The sequence below is a fragment of the Carcharodon carcharias genome, chromosome 1 (genome assembly GCF_017639515.1).
Source record: "Carcharodon carcharias isolate sCarCar2 chromosome 1, sCarCar2.pri, whole genome shotgun sequence".
NCBI lineage: Eukaryota > Metazoa > Chordata > Chondrichthyes > Lamniformes > Lamnidae > Carcharodon > Carcharodon carcharias.
The window spans coordinates 215,543,433-215,559,789 of NC_054467.1; the positions used below are offsets into that span (position 1 = coordinate 215,543,433).

The following is a 16,357-nucleotide window of genomic DNA, read 5'->3' on the forward strand; positions in this document are numbered from 1 at the left end:
GCCATGGAGGGTGGATAGATGTGCATAGCTTGGCATGGAGGATATGAGGGGCCCTGAGGGGTGAGTAAAGGGGCATAGCTTGGCATGGGAGGCATGGATAAGTCCCTTTGATTTTAGCTTTCAAAAATTTCCCTCATTCAGACTATGGTTCACGACACCTCTGAGGTGAGAAAAGCTGGCATGGGTCTATGAAAATTGTGGCAGGATAGGAGAAGCCTATCGCTGCAATAGAGATAGCCAGGTTGGGAGTGCAGGGTGAGGGCTCATGACCCGCACCCTTATCCTACATAGACCAAAATTGAAAACACCAGGAATGGGGCCAGGAACCCCAGAATTGGGTCCCGGCCACCGCTTTTAAAAGTCTGCGGGGTCTCCCTGACTCCACAAAAATCCAGTTCAATACTCCATCTGCCAAATTTTTGCTCACTCACTTAACCTATTTATATCCCTTTATAGGCTCTCTGTGTACTCTTCAAAACGTGCTTTTCTGTGTATCTTTGTCATCAGAAAATTTAGCTGCTGTACATTCAGTCCCTTCATCCAAGTCATTGATATAGTTTTACAGTTAGATTTTTGTTAGGATATTTTGCAATTATAAATACATTCTAACAATTTTTTCCAAAAGAATCAAGCTGAATTAAAGTTGCGTGCCTTATTATGTTATCAGGAAAAGCCCCATTTTCCTACTTTTCTGTTTGACCAAGACAATGGGCAAAGATTATTTTTCTGATGTAACACGTCCTTTTTAGGGCACAGATATTGGCTGCACCTTAGGGTGCAAATTTAATACTGGCTTTCATTTTAAACTGAAAACTTGTCCAGTATAAATGTAAAATTAAGGTGCAATCTGAATCCAGATTGAACTAAAATCTTAGTACAAATCACTTTGATCTCCTGGATCTTACCTGACACTGTTCCACGCCAACATTAAAATTCACCAACAGACTAGGGAGAAAGACAGATTATTTGCTCATTAATACATGGGAGTTTGTGGGACTTTAGGTGCAAATTGGCTGCTGCGTTTCCCACTTTACAACAGGGACTACACTTCAAAAACACTTCATTGGCTGTAAAGTGCTTTGGAACGACCTGTAATCATGAAAGACATTGGGCAGAATAATATGTGGTGGTGGTGGTGATGAAGGAGGTGGACGGCATGCCCCAGTTGGAAACCACGTCGGTGTGGAGCCCACTCTGCAGCCGTAAACACTCAGGGGAGGACTAATGGGGTTGGACTAGGACTTCTGCCCTGCATTGAGGTGGAGGTCCCACCCTCTGGAGCTGCCAGCCAATCTGATTGGCCAGCAACTTCATCAGTCCCAGCTGCACGAAGATGATGTCAGGGGCAGCTACTGGGGCTGCTGCTGAAGAGAAGAGCCCAAAGTCTAGAATCCCCGGATCGCCACCCCCCTACCGTCCGCCACCCCCCCCCCACTCCCCCCACCCGCGGGAAACATGCACGTAAAATTAAGCCCTTAACACAGGTGCAAGCCTTTCTGTCTTTCTTCCCAGCAATTTTAATATCTAGGAGCATCTGTTGCTGTCAACATTAATTTTGCATACATACTGCTACAAAGCATCTTAGCAACAGTTACAATCATAGAAGAAACAGTACTGGAAACTAGGTGATTATTACAGGAAGCTAAAACATGCTGAATGATACACTTTTAAAAAACACCTCATGTTTGAATCACTAGTTCAGCGAGCTAATTACCATGCTTTGAGAGAAGGTAGAAATATTAATTTCTGACATAAGCTTGCTGCTGGGCAGAGAGGAAAAGAAATTAACTAACAAAATCTAATTTCCAACCAGCAACCACATCTCATCTCTAACTCGAGCTGTGCTAAGCGTACTGTGCTGCCTTGCATTAGCCCCTTTCTAATAAACGTTGAAAGATTACACTCCTAGTGTAACTATATTAGAAGGGGTCACAGCGAGTCAGAATCATTTATGTGGTATATCTACATTGAGTGATGCAATCACTCAGCAATTCGAAGCTCACATCCTCCCTCAGGTTGCTGACTAGATAATGATTACCAGTGGATAGTATTTGCACTTCAGTTTCTGCAATAACGGAGTGATAATGTCATAATGGAATATTGCAAACTAACAATATTAATATCCTGACAAAAAGGACAGTTTATGATAACACCCCTGGACTTATACCAATGCATGTGTTTTCCAAGTGATAAAAAAAATACATAAATCCCTGAACAAATCAGGCCAGTGGCAAAAGAGTGGTTTCATTCATCACTGAATTTGTTTCTGTTTCTTAATCTTGGAAATTCAATATCTAAAAAATCATCACTGGGTAATTATATCAGGTCAAGAATTACCAAAAGCGCTCGTTAAAATGTCAGCTTAAAATTAGAGATGCTAAAAATCTGAAGATTCGCGAAGATTACATTTTTCTCACAAATGGTTTGGCTGGCAAGAATGCAATATTATACTTTGATACTTTTAACAACTTGTTATTTTGAAAAATGAATATAAATATCAACTTTAAAGCAATTTCCTTCTCAACAGAAGTTCAAAATGCTAACAGTGCTATGATTTTTCCACTAATTTCCCCCCAAAGTAATGATTTCATTTAAACATGTTGTGCTGTTGACAACAAGGGAGATTACATTTGAGAAATTGCTGAATCTGGCATTGTGAATCTGGTAAATTAACATCACGATATGCTGCCATTAACCTAGGATGCTACAGTTATCTTGTAATTACGCTGAGGATTTTAAAGCAATTCCCTCACTGGGCAGAGTAACAGATCCACAATAGTTTTCTCCAGTGACTATCTGGCCATTCAATATTTGAGGGCAATTTTTTATTTAAAAAAAGGCAAAGGAAGCCAAAATTTAGAAAAGAAATATATAGAGTGATTAGAAAGGTTAGATTAGAAAGTTACAGAATTGTCATGGTGCAGGAGGCGACTATTTGGCCCACTGTGTGTGCACCAGCTCTCCAAATGAGCATGACTCAGTGCCATTCTCCTGCCTTTTCGCCGTAACCCTGCACGTTGTTTCTATTCAAATAATCATCTCTCGCCCTCTTGAATGCCTCAATTGAACCTGCCTCCACCACACTTCCAGGCAGTGCATTCCCGACTCGAACCACTTGACGTGTGAAAAAGTTGTATCTCGCATCACATTTGCTTCTCTTGCAAATCATTTGCAATCTATGCCCTCTCGTTCTTGATCCATTTACAAGTAGGAACAGTTTCTCCCTATCTACTCTGTCCAACCCCCTCATGATTTTGAGCATCTCTATCAAATTTTCTCTTATCCTCCTCCTCACCATGGACTACAGTCCTAACCCCTAAAATCTATTGTCGTAATTGAAGTTTCTCATCCCTGGAACCATTTTTGTAAGCCTTTTCTGCACTCTCTCCAGTGCGTTCACATCCTTCCTAAAGTGTGGTGCCCAGAACTGTACGCAATACTCCAGCTGAGGTCTAACTAGCATCTTATACAAGTTCAGCATAACCTCCATGTTCTTGTACTCTATGCACCTATTAATAAAGCCTAGGATACTGTATGCTTTATCAACTGCTCTCTCCACTTGTCCTGCTACCTTTAATGTCTTATGCACATATACACCCAGGTCCCTCTGCTCCTGCACACCCTTTAGAGCTGTATCCTTCATTTTGTATTGTCTCTCCATGTTTTTCCTATCAAAATGAATCACCTTCACACTTCTCTGCATTGAACTTCATCTGCCACCTATCTGCCCACTCCACCAACTTGACTATGTCCTTTTGAAGTTCTACACTGTCCTCCTCAGTTTACAATGCTTCCACGTTTTGTATCACCTGCAAACTCTGAAATTGTTCCCTGAACACCAAAATCTAGATCATTAATCTATATCAGGAAAAGCAAGGGTCCCAATACCAACCCCTGGGGAACTCCATTGCAAACCTTCCCTCCTGCCTAAAAATATCCATTAACCACTACTCTCTGTTTCCTATTACTCAATTTGTATCCACATTGCTATTGGCCCCTTTAAAACATGAGCTATAACTTTTCTCACAAGTCTGTTGTGTGGTATGGTAACAAACGCCTTTTGGAAGTCTATGTACACTATATCAACAGTATTACCATCATGAACCCTCTCTGTTACTTCTTTAAAAAACTTCAGCAAGTGAGTTAAACGTGATTTCCCTTAAGAAATCCATGTTGGCTCTTCCTAATCAACCCACATTTTTCCAAATGACTATTAATTCTATCCCAAATAATTACTTCTAGAAGCTTCCCCATCGCCCAAGTTAAACTGACTGCACTGTAATTGCTGGGCTTATCCTTACAACCTTGTTTGACCAAGGGCATAATGTTTGCAATTCTCCTGTCCTCTGGTACCTCTCCTGAGTCTAGGGAAGATTGAAAGATTGTGGCCAATACCCCTGCAATTTCCACTCTACTTCCTTCAGTATCCTTGGCTGCATCTCATCTGGTCCCAGTGCCTTGCCAACTTTAAGTACCGACAGTTTATCTAATATCTTCTCCTTATCAATTTTGAACCCTTGTAGGGACAGCTCAGCCACAGCTCCTGGCTCCATGTGTAAATCCCCTTTTAGGTTCCTAATTGGCCTTACTCCTCCTTTTACCACCCTCTTACTATGAACATGCCAGTGGAAGATTTTGGGGTTCCCTTTTATGTTGGTTGCCAGTCTTTTTTCATAATCCCTCTTCCCTTCTTTTATTTGTTTTTTCACCTCTCCTCTGAATCTTCTGTATTCAGCCTGGTTCTCAATTGTATTTTCTACCTGAAGCCTGTCATAAGCACATTTTTTTCTTCTTTATCTTAATTTCTATCCCCCTTTTCTTCCAGGGAGCTCTGGATTTGTTTGCCCTACCTTTCCCTTTTGAGAGAATATGCATCGACAGTGCCCAAGCTATTTCTTCTTTGAAGGTAGCTCATTGTTCAGTTACAGTTTTTCCCGCCACCTTTGGTTGCAGTCCATCTGCCCCATTGCAGTCGGTTCTCCCCCAGTTAATTATTCTTACTCTGGATTGCGCATTGTTCTTTTCTACCGTCATCCTAAACCTTACAATACAATAATCACTCTCTCCTAATGTTCCCCCACTGATGCTTGATCTACTTGGCCCACTTCATTTCCAAAAGCCAGGTCTAGCGGCGCCTCCTTTCTTGTTGTATTGGAGGCATAAAGCTGTAGAAAATTCTCCTGCACACAATCTAAGTCTTGCCCCACTCCACCCTTTACACTACCACTGTCCCAGTCTACACTCGGGTAATTAAAGTCCCACATTATAACTACTCTATAATATTTGCACCTCTCCATAATTTCCCTGCAGATTTGCTCCTCCACATCCTTCTCACTAGTTGGTAGTCTACACCGAGCAATGTGACTGCTTCCTTTTTGTTCCTTAGCTCTAACTGAATTGATTCTGTGCTTGAACCCTCTGGGACATCCTCTTTCTCCAGCACTGCAATGCTCTCCTTAACCAATACCATCACCCCTCCTCCTCTTCTTCCTTTCCTATCTTTTTTGAACACCTTGTATCCAGGAATATTCAACACCCAGTCCTGCCCTTCCTCGAGTCAGGTCTCATAATTCATAATTCCACATGGCAATCTGTGCCTGGAACTCCCCAATCTTATTTATTATGCTCCATGCATTCACATGCATGCAAAATAACCCTGATTTAGACTTCCTGACTTTCTCCTTGACTCTGACTCCACCTATTAACTTACTATTCTCTATTCTAGTGCTCCGTGTCACTCCGAGTACTTCGTGCACCCTGGTTTTGCTCTCTAATATTCTCTCCTGTTTCCCACACCCCTGCCTAGTTAGTTCAAAGCACCCCAACAGCATTTGCAAAATGCCCTGCAAGGCCTAGCTCTGTTCAGGTGCAATCCGTCCAGCTTGTACAAGTGCCATCTTCCACAGAGCCAATCCAGTGTCCCAGAAATCTAAAGCCTTCACTCCTGCTCCATCTTTCCAGCCACGCATTCTTCTGCCTTTTCCTCCTATTTCTGTACTTACTTGCACGTGGCACTGGGAGTGATACGGAGATTACTACTTTTGAGGTCCTACTTGCTAATTGTCTACCTAGCTCCTTAAATTCTGTCTGCAGGACCACATTCCCCTTTCTACCTAAGTCATTGGTACCAACGTGGACCACGATCTCTGGCTGTTCACCCTCCCCACGAAGAATGTCCTGCAGCCGCTCTGTAACATCCTTGGCCCTGGCACCAAGGAGGCAACATACCATCTGAAGTCATGTCTATGGCCACAGAAACGTCTGTCTATTCCCCTAACAAATCCCCAATAACTATTGCTCTTCCTTTCTTTGTCCTCTGCTCCTGTACAACCGAGCTGCTCATGGTGCCACAAACTTGGCTCTGACTCCACTCCTCTGAGGAACCAATGCTCTCACTCGTATCCAAAATGGAAAACCAATTAGCGAGAGGGACCCCAGGGGACTCCTGCACTACACCTGCCTGGACTGCCTGGGGGTCATCCATTACTTTTCTGCCTCCAGGCTCCAAACCTGCGGTGTGACCACCTCTCTGAACATACAATCCATGTAGTTCTCAGCCTTGTGGGTGCGCCACAGTGACTCCAGCCGCTGCTCGAGCTCTGAAATCCGGAGCTCAAGTTTCTGCAGCTAGCAGCACTTCCTGCAGGATGTTAAAGAAACACCTCGAGAGGCTTGTTATTAAAGTTAAGACACATGGTCTGAGATTTTAACTCATTCAAAATCATCTACTTGGATGGAGATAAAATCAGATCCATGGCATTGAATGGATGCAGCTGCATAGACAACTGGGAGGTCAGATATCAGAAAACAATGAGGCCTTTTGGAATTTTCCTGGATTGATGGACTACTGGCAGTGATGTGCCCAGGATATCAGTACAAGAATTGCATCGAAATGTGATCATTTAAATTATGGGATGTGGCAAAATTAAAAGGAGATCACTGGAGGACAAAGATAAAAAAGTGAACAGGTAAATGGCAGACACAATTCAATACCAAAGAATGTGAATTGGTATATCTTAAGGAAACCTGAGAAGGAGCTAAAGTAAAATTCTTAATAAGGTGAACACAAAGATCTAGGGTCACAGGTACATAAAACTTTACAACAACAACTTGCTTTATATAGCACCTTACTGTAAAAAAAACTCAAAGGTGCTTTTCAGAAGCTTTTGGTCTCTTCTAATATTTCTTTCTTTTGACTTTGTGTCAACTTTTGTCCGATTATGTAATGCATTGAGATAGTTCTTCATATTATGAGTTTTTTTTATTGTTGTTACTACATTACATCAAAAAGAAGGAAAAGGATCCAAATAATTTCGTGCTCCTCTTGTATAGCTTTCAGTTGGAGTCCTCTGAACCCTGGGTGGCATAGGACACCACCGATTTCTGAATGGGATTTTTTTTCTCACAGTTATGGAGGAAAATCATTGCAATCAAACCACACTTTTCAAACTGTTCAGGTTTTGTGTTCTTTCAATTCTCTACTTACTTAGTGAGATGTTTCTCGGCATCAGCACAGAGCTCTAGAAGTCCCATCAGCACAGCCGACACATCCATATAGGGTTCCCACACAGTAAAGCCACGCCCAATCAAATCAATAGCAGTTCTGCGGATTGTGCTGTGCGCTGGAAGCTTAGGACTAGAAGGCTGCAGCAGGAGGAATGTCAAAGCCTTGCCTGGTAATGAAAATAGGAGAAGTCAGAATAAAACATGTGGAAAATTATTACAGCTAAAATATACACACACATCTTTAGCTGTAGTATACTTAATTTTAATGAGCCACAGCATAGACTGAAATTTTTCATTTCAGACATGCTGCAGAAATTGGCAATTGGCGAATATGTAAATGGCAGTAACTGCAGAATTACTTTCAAGTGGGCTAATGTTGAGATTTGGGAAGCTGGCAGCACTGTAGAGCCATTATTGCCAAGCAATGTACATACATATGATATATCCATCACCATTTTTTTTCACTTGTCAGTAGTGGCCATGCCAGTCAAATATCTGTTGCAAAATTATAAATATCCATTACTGGAAGGGAGCTTTGATATTCTCTGTCTCTCGTTATCCCTTTCTCTTCAGCAGTATTTTTCCATCAGTATTCCATGGATTTAGAACAGAAAAGCCAAAAAAGGACATGAATCAGGGAGCTGTGCACCACCAATACTCAGCAAAATAGGAAAACTGAACACCTGCAGTTCTTTTTTGCTGCCACCAGCAGTAACATCATCCTTGGCTATCACCAATGGACATTCAATGTCTCTAATCCTCATCGACGCCAGTTTTACCAGGATGCTTTGGTGGCACACTTGGTTAAATGCTGCCTTGATGTCAAAGGCAGTCACTCTCATCCGTGGAGTCCAGTCCTTATGTCAATGTTTGGACCAATGCAGTAATGAGGTCTGGAGTGGAGTGATCCCGTTGGAACCCAAACTCAGCATCAGTTAGCGGATTATTGGTAAGTAACTGGGGATTGGTAGCACTGTCAGTAACTGTTAATGATCTATATTAATGCTTTCATTAGCTGCATTAATTCTCTGAATTAAGGTGAAGGTGGTAATCAGCATGGTTGTTAGCAGATGGCACAAAGATTTGTTAGACCTGGTATGAAAAACAAAATTAACATCTGATCTAAAAGTATTGGAGGAGTTGGCTCATGACTGGCATATGACATTTAATGTAGATAGGTGCAATGTTCTGCAGATGGCAGGGCTAGTATTATGCATGCATATAATATACAGAGCTCTATACAAAGTGTGTTGCATTGGAAACCACCTGGGTGTTACAGCGCATGAATATCTAAAAGTGTATAGCCTAATAAAGTACTGGGATGTACTGCTAGCATGATCTAATATAAAACAGTAAAATACTATATTGTCTTCATACAAGATCTTGGTTACGCCTTGTCCATTTTTAATCCCTTCAGATGGTGGGTAATAGAGCGGCCCTGTAAAGGGTTCAGAGGACAGCCATGCATACTTAGAGATCTAGATATTTTTAATTTACTAAAGCACTGACTTCAGGGAAATTTCATTGTGGCATTTAAAATAATGAAGGGACAGACTCAACCTCTGTCAATAAGAGTACTTGAACAAGGTATGTTTTTTTTAAAAAAGTGCAGAAAATGCTTATAAGGGAGGTGAAAGATTTCCAGGGCTGATATCATTGAATAAAAAGATAGGTGGAATGCTGGCTCATATGCCTCTTGGAACTTCTTTTAAATTGCTTTTTGGTATCCAAGAAGAATTTCCCAGAATTCATTTTCCCAAGAATGAGCTTAAGTTTTTGCTTTATCTGTTGCTTTTGCCTTTCCCAGATTTCATGGATGCTGGAGAGTGGGACCATTGGGGGTCACGGTGTTTATTTGTAACTCGACTACATAGCACCGGCTCAATGGACCAACTAGTCTTGTCTGCCATTTTGCATGTTTGTAATCTGTAATTTAAAGAACTCTTTAATAACCATGATCTATATTTTCACACAAAAAGAGAACAGCTGAGAAATTGCAATTTATTAGTCAATAATTTTGGAAACCATTTTTGATTAATGCTATTGGACTCTATAAACCTGATGATGCCTTCAAGCTTAGCCTAAATATTTAAGAAGCAGCTTTTGACCTAATAGGGAAATTAGGAAGGTGAACTTTAGTCTATTTTGTTAATTTGCACATCTTGTAAGAGATGGAAAATTAGTTTTAAGAGTAATTTGTGTAGTATTTGACAATGCTACCTGCATTTACAGCTTACAAAAGTTACTTAATAATTTATACAAAGATAAAGTGCCTTGCTAGCAAATACTTCAAATAATAATTTTTAATTCATATTTTTGAATAAAGTCGAGGTAAAATATTAATTCTAGTAAGATATTAAGCCCGAGGAAGTTTATAGCTCAAATTACAGGTCAAAAAATCTGGTTTGTGGCATTTGAGAATAAGACTTTTTTCGTTATAACGTTGGAAAGATTTCAAAGCGCAGCCAAAAAGAACAGGCTCTATATGCTCTTGGCTGCTTCATTTCATAACATTGTGATATGGTATTATATTCCAAACAGAAAGGAAAAGTATCTTTGGGTTACAAGCTATAGACCCTGTGAAGGTAGCTATCTTTCTGCAGTGGTCAGCAAAGTGCATAAAGGGGAAGGGTCTCAGGAGAGTGTCATGGCAACTTATGCTGGCATTTATCGGAAACCTTTTGGCTATTGCTTACAGATAAGGATAGGGTGAATTATAGCCTGAGCTCACAGCATCAATCTGTGCTGGATAATTATCTGGCCACGTAACAATAAGTGTAGAGAGGGCCACGACTAACTACAGTTTTTGCCAAATAAAGACAGGAAGAAGGGAATTGTTTAATTTTTTTAATTGATTTTTCAATAATAGTTTGCATAACAGTGCCATTTTTAAACAAGTTAACACCTTTCACATGCCTTTAGCAACTAAAGCTCAAATACAAAATCCATGAACGCCAGTTTTGAAAGGAAGCAGCCAGGCTAAGCAATTTTCTTTTCTTGCAGAGAAAGAACATTTGTGCAACACAGATATTTATCTTGAACTGGACGAGCAGCCTAATTAAATAACGATGAAAATAAAATAAGACAACAGTGATGCAGGAACAAAAAATAGATTGAGATTAGTGGCTCAGGTTTCAATCTTGGAACTAAACACAGATAAAAGCCGGACCACCAAGGTTTATTTCACAAAACAAGTTTGTTTAAGAATGAACATTCCATAGGCGCCATAGGCAAATACTCACTATAATTTCGAATTTAACACGCCCAAATTTCTTTGGTGAGGTTTTATTTGATCCTTTGAGAATTCAGCTATGCAAGTCAATTGTATAGCCAGAAATGTGGTTTATAAAAATTTCTAGCATCTGAAGTATGTGCGGTAATAATGGACCAAAATCAATCAATTGTCAAAATATTTCCTAGCGGTAGTGGCAATGTAATAATGGAAAGATTATGCTATATAATTGGTTACTCGAGCATTCTGTTTTAACATTTGTTCTTCCCTCATAGCCCACCAATTATTTGTGTTAATTATAAACAATAGTTTATCCCCTCTTGGTGCCAGCATGGAAACACTTATATGGATATTCTTAGAAATGCAATGTAATGTCAGAATATTGAATAACCCTTGCACAGCAATATTTTCCTGAATTATGTTAAGGATGACCAGAAGCTCTCTGGAGGAAGGGAATGGATATTCTCACCAAAATAGGAGAAATAACTGGGACCAACGAATGCCGTGTGCTTCAGGTTCGCTGCGAATTCCCCAGCTCCTGTGCGTTTTTTGGAGTGACATTATTTAAAAATTAATAAAATTTACATCGCATGAACTAATCGTCCAAATTAAGAAATGGACATCTCCACATATTAGCTTGCGTATTTATGATTAAATGGAAATTATACATTCAACAATGCATTGAATAATAGATATTGAAACAAATTCAAGTGTTGTTTCAAAATTAGGAAAAACAATGCAAAAGTAGCTGAACCGTGCCAATTCCAATGTAGGCATTTGCTGGGGAATATAAAAGAATGTGCTGATAGAGAAGATTCATGAGACGCATAAACACCAACACAGACTATTTGGGTTGAATAGCTTGATTCTGTGCTGTAGATTGTATGTAATTTTATGTAGCTCCGAAATGCAACTACCCACATAGCGAATTGATCTCTTGACTGGGCTAACAGGGGAGGTAAAAAAAAAACCAGTGAGGGAAAAAATAAATAAATAAAAATGATAATTCTGGGCCTATGAGTTAGCGTGCCACTGAAGAGAGTCGAGGAGAACATCTGTCAATTTTTTCAGCCAGCTGATTTAATTTGAGTTGTTGCATGTGGGCAACATACAGTTATAAAGGAGAAATTTTAAAAAATGCATGATCCACATTGTTAAAAAATAAAACCAAAACCAACAAACACAATTTTGGCCTAGCTTTCTCTCTGGGTCCAGCAGTGTGGCAGTAATTTTAATGAAGGAACAAACCAGAGATTCTCTCCAGTTTAAAATAGATTAAGCTAAGGAAAGGTAAGGGTTCTAGTTTTTATTTAAAGTGCATAAATAACAACTTTTTTTAACCGTATTTAACTTAAAGCAAGGGTTTTTTTTCAACTAGAGGCATGGCACGACAGCTCAGTCCCTTGTCATGTACCATCTGCAACATGTGGGAAGTCCGAGACACTCCTTGCGCTCGGGCCGACTACGAGTGCAGGAAGTTCCACCAGCTGCAGCTACTTGAGCTCCGAGTTTCGGAGCTTGAGCAGCAGCTGGAGGCGCTGAGGTGCATCTGCGAGGCTGTGTTTCATGGATGGCATGTTTTTAGACGTGGTCACCCCACAGCTTATGGAAGTGCAAACAGAGAGGGAATGGATGACCATTAGTCAGAAGAAATTTGTCAGGCAGGGAGTCAGGGTGCATCTCACTCGAGAACTGTTTTTCTCTGTTGGAAAACAGTGAGCATGACATTCGTCTGGGGAGTGCAGCCGCGCTCATAGTGCTGTGAGTGGCTCAGGTGCACAGTGGGGGAGGAAAATGAGGGGAAGAGCAATAGTGGTAAGAGACTCGATAGTAAGGGGAACAGACACACGTTTCTGTGGCCATAGACGTGACTCCAGGATGGTATGTTGCCTCCTTGGTGCCAGGGTCAAGAATGTCACTGAACGGCTGCAGGGCATTCTAAAGGGGGGAGGGCAAATAGACAGAGATAGTAGTACATTTTGGTACCAATGACATAGTAGAAAGAGGGATGAGGTTCTGCAAGCAGAATTTAGGGAGCTAGGAAACAGATTAATAAACAGGACCTCAAAGGTAGTAATCTCTGGATTACTTCTGGTGACATGCGCTAGCGAGTACAGAAATAGGAGATTAGTCCAAATGAATGTGTGGCTGGAGAGATGGTGTAGGAAGGAGGGCTTTAGATTTCTGGGACATTGGGACCGTTTCTGAGGGCGGTGGGACCCCAAGGTGGATGGGTTCCACCTGAACTGGAATGGGATCAACATCCTTGTGGAGAGGTTTGCTCGTGCTATTGGAGAGGGTTTAAACTAACTTGGCAGGGGGTGGGATCCTGAGAGGAGGTTCAGCAGGGGAAAATGCACAGCCAAAATTAGAAGACAGAGCAAGTGAGTCTGGAAGGCATAGAAATTATAGGCCAGTTAAGGCACAAGGGAATTTGGCAAGGTTGGATGGTGTTTATTTTAATGCAAGGAGTCTGACGAATAAGGTAGATGAGTTGAAGGCACAAATTAACACATGAAAGTATGATATCATTGCTGTCACAGAGACATGGTTGAGAGAGGGGCAGGGTTGGCAGCTCAATATTCCAGGATTAGGGTCTTCAGGCGAGACGAGGAAGGAGATAAAAAAGGAGGGGGTATCACAACATTGATCAAGGAATCAATGACAGCAGTAAGGAGGGATGACATCTGAGAAGGCTTTTTGAATGAAGCCATATGGGTAGAACAGAAAAACAAAAAAGGAGCAATCACACAGCTGGGAGTGTACAATAGGCCCTCAGAGAGAAATAGAAGAGCAGATATGTAGGCAAATTTCAGAGAAATGTAAAAATAATAGGGTAGTAATAGTGGGGGATTTCAACTTCCCCAACATTAATTGGGTTAGTCAGAGTGCGATTGGTTTAGAGGGAGCGGGATTCTTAAAATGCATCCAGGAGAGCTTTTTAAGCCAGTACGTAGAAGGTCCTACAAGAGAGGGGGCAGTCCTGGACTTAATTTTAGGGAGTGAAGCCGGGCAAGTGGTAGAGGTATCAGTGGGGGAGCATTTTGCAGATAGTGATCCTAACTCCGCTAGATTCAAAGATAAAAACAAAAAAACTGCGGATGCTGGAAATCCAAAACAAAAACAGTATTACCTGGAAAAACTCAGCAGGTCTGGCAGCATCGGCGGAGAAGAAAAGAGTTGACGTTTCGAGTCCTCATGACCCTTCGACAGAACTTGAGTTCGAGTCCAGGAAAGAGCTGAAATATAAGCTGGTTTAAGGTGTGTGTGTGGGGGGCGGAGAGATAGAGAGACAGAGAGGTGGAGGGGGGGGTGTGGTTGTAGGGACAAACAAGCAGTGATAGAAGCAGATCATCAAAAGATGTCAACGACAATAGTACAATAGAACACATAGGTGTAAAAGTTAAAGTTGGTGATATTATCTAAACGAATGTGCTAATTAAGAATGGATGGTAGGGCACTCAAGGTATAGCTCTAGTGGGGTTTTTTTTATCATGAAAATAGGTGGGAAAAGGAAAATCTTTATAATTTATTGGAAAAAAAAAGGAAGGGGGAAACAGAAAGGGGGTGGGGATGGGGGAGGGAGCTCACGACCTAAAGTTGTTGAATTCAATATTCAGTCCGGAAGGCTGTAAAGTCCCTAGTCGGAAGATGAGGTGTTGTTCCTCCAGTTTGCGTTGGGCTTCACTGGAACAATGCAGCAAGCCAAGGACAGACATGTGGGCAAGAGAGCAGGGTGGAGTGTTAAAATGGCAAGCGACAGGGAGGTTTGGGTCATTCTTGCGGACAGACCGCAGGTGTTCTGCAAAGCGGTCGCCCAGTTTACGTTTGGTCTCTCCAATGTAGAGGAGACCACATTGGGAGCAACGAATGCAGTAGACTAAGTTGGGGGAAATGCAAGTGAAATGCTGCTTCAGTTGAAAGGAGTGTTTGGGTCCTTGGACGGTGAGGAGAGAGGAAGTGAAGGGGCAGGTGTTGCATCTTTTGCGTGGGCATGGGGTTGTGCCATAGGAGGGGGTTGAGGAGTAGGGGGTGATGGAGGAGTGGACCAGGGTGTCCCGGAGGGAGCGATCCCTACGGAATGCCGATAAGGGGGGTGAAGGGAAGATGTGTTTGGTGGTGGCATCATGCTGGAGTTGGCGGAAATGGCGGAGGATGATCCTTTGAATGCGGAGGCTGGTGGGGTGATAAGTGAGGACAAGGGGGACCCTATCATGTTTCTGGGAGGGAGGAGAAGACGTGAGGGCGGATGCGCGGGAGATGGGCCGGACACGGTTGAGGGCCCTGTCAACGACCGTGGGTGGAAAACCTCGGTTAAGGAAGAAGGAGGACATGTCAGAGGAACTGTTTTTGAATGTAGCATCATCGGAACAGATGCGACGGAGGCGAAGGAACTGAGAGAATGGGATGGAGTCCTTACAGGAAGCGGGGTGTGAGGAGCTGTAGTCGAGATAGCTGTGGGAGTCGGTGGGTTTGTAATGGATATTGGTGGACAGTCTATCACCAGAGATTGAGACAGAGAGGTCAAGGAAGGGAAGGGAAGTGTCAGAGATGGACCACGTGAAAATGATGGAGGGATGGAGATTGGAAGCAAAATTAATAAATTTTTCCAAGTCCTGACGAGAGCATGAAGCGGCACCGAAGTAATCATCGATGTACCGGAGAAAGAGTTGTGGAAGGGGGCCGGAGAAGGACTGCAACAAGGAATGTTCCACATAAGGATAGGGTCCCCCTTGTCCTCACTTATCACCCCACCAGCCTCCGCATTCAAAGGATCATCCTCCGCCATTTCCGCCAACTCCAGCATGATGCCACCACCAAACACATCTTCCCTTCACCCCCCTTATCGGCATTCCGTAGGGATCGCTCCCTCCGGGACACCCTGGTCCACTCCTCCATCACCCCCTACTCCTCAACCTCCTACTATGGCACAACCCCATGCCCATGCAAAAGATGCAACACCTGCCCCTTCACTTCCTCTCTCCTCACCGTCCAAGGACCCAAACACTCCTTTCAAGTGAAGCAGCATTTCACTTGCATTTCCCCCAACTTAGTCTACTGCATTCATTGCTCCCAATGTGGTCTCCTCTACACTGGAGAGACCAAACGTAAACTGGGCGACCGCTTTGCAGAAAACCTGCGGTCTGTCCGCAAGAATGACCCAAACCTCCCTGTCGCTTGCCATTTTAACACTCCACCCTGCTCTCTTGCCCACATGTCTGTCCTTGGCTTGCTGCATTGTTCCAGTGAAGCCCAACGCAAACTGGAGGAACAACACCTCATCTTCCGACTTGGGACTTTACAGCCTTCCGGACTGAATACTGAATTCAACAAATTTAGGTCGTGAGCTCCCTTCCCCATCCCCACCCCCTTTCTGTTTCCCCCTTCCTTTTTTTTTTCCAATAAATTATAAAGATTTTCCTTTTCCCACCTATTTCCATTATAAAAAAAACCCCACTAGAGCTATACCTTGAGTGCCCTTCCATCCATTCTTAATTAGCACATTCGTTTAGATAATATCACCAACTTTAACTTTAACACCTATGTGTTCTATTGTACTATTGTCGTTGACATCTTTTGATGATCTGCTTCTATCACTGCTTGTTTGTCCCTACAACC

The 16,357-nt window shown here is 42.2% G+C and overlaps 1 protein-coding gene across 3 annotated transcripts in view; it reads right to left on the reverse strand.

Annotated features, from left to right (window-relative positions):
- LOC121280757 (WD repeat-containing protein 7) overlaps positions 1-16,357 on the reverse strand; it is a 767,874-nt gene that overhangs the window by 242,570 nt on the left and 508,947 nt on the right. For 2 of the 3 annotated variants that reach the window (XM_041192924.1, XM_041192931.1), the window contains one exon: positions 7,487-7,673. In XM_041192924.1, coding sequence (XP_041048858.1) covers positions 7,487-7,673 — 187 coding nt within the window. Of the gene's footprint in view, positions 1-7,486; positions 7,674-10,450; positions 10,561-16,357 lie in introns of those variants that run through there. The other variant, XM_041192938.1, reaches the window with a different exon arrangement.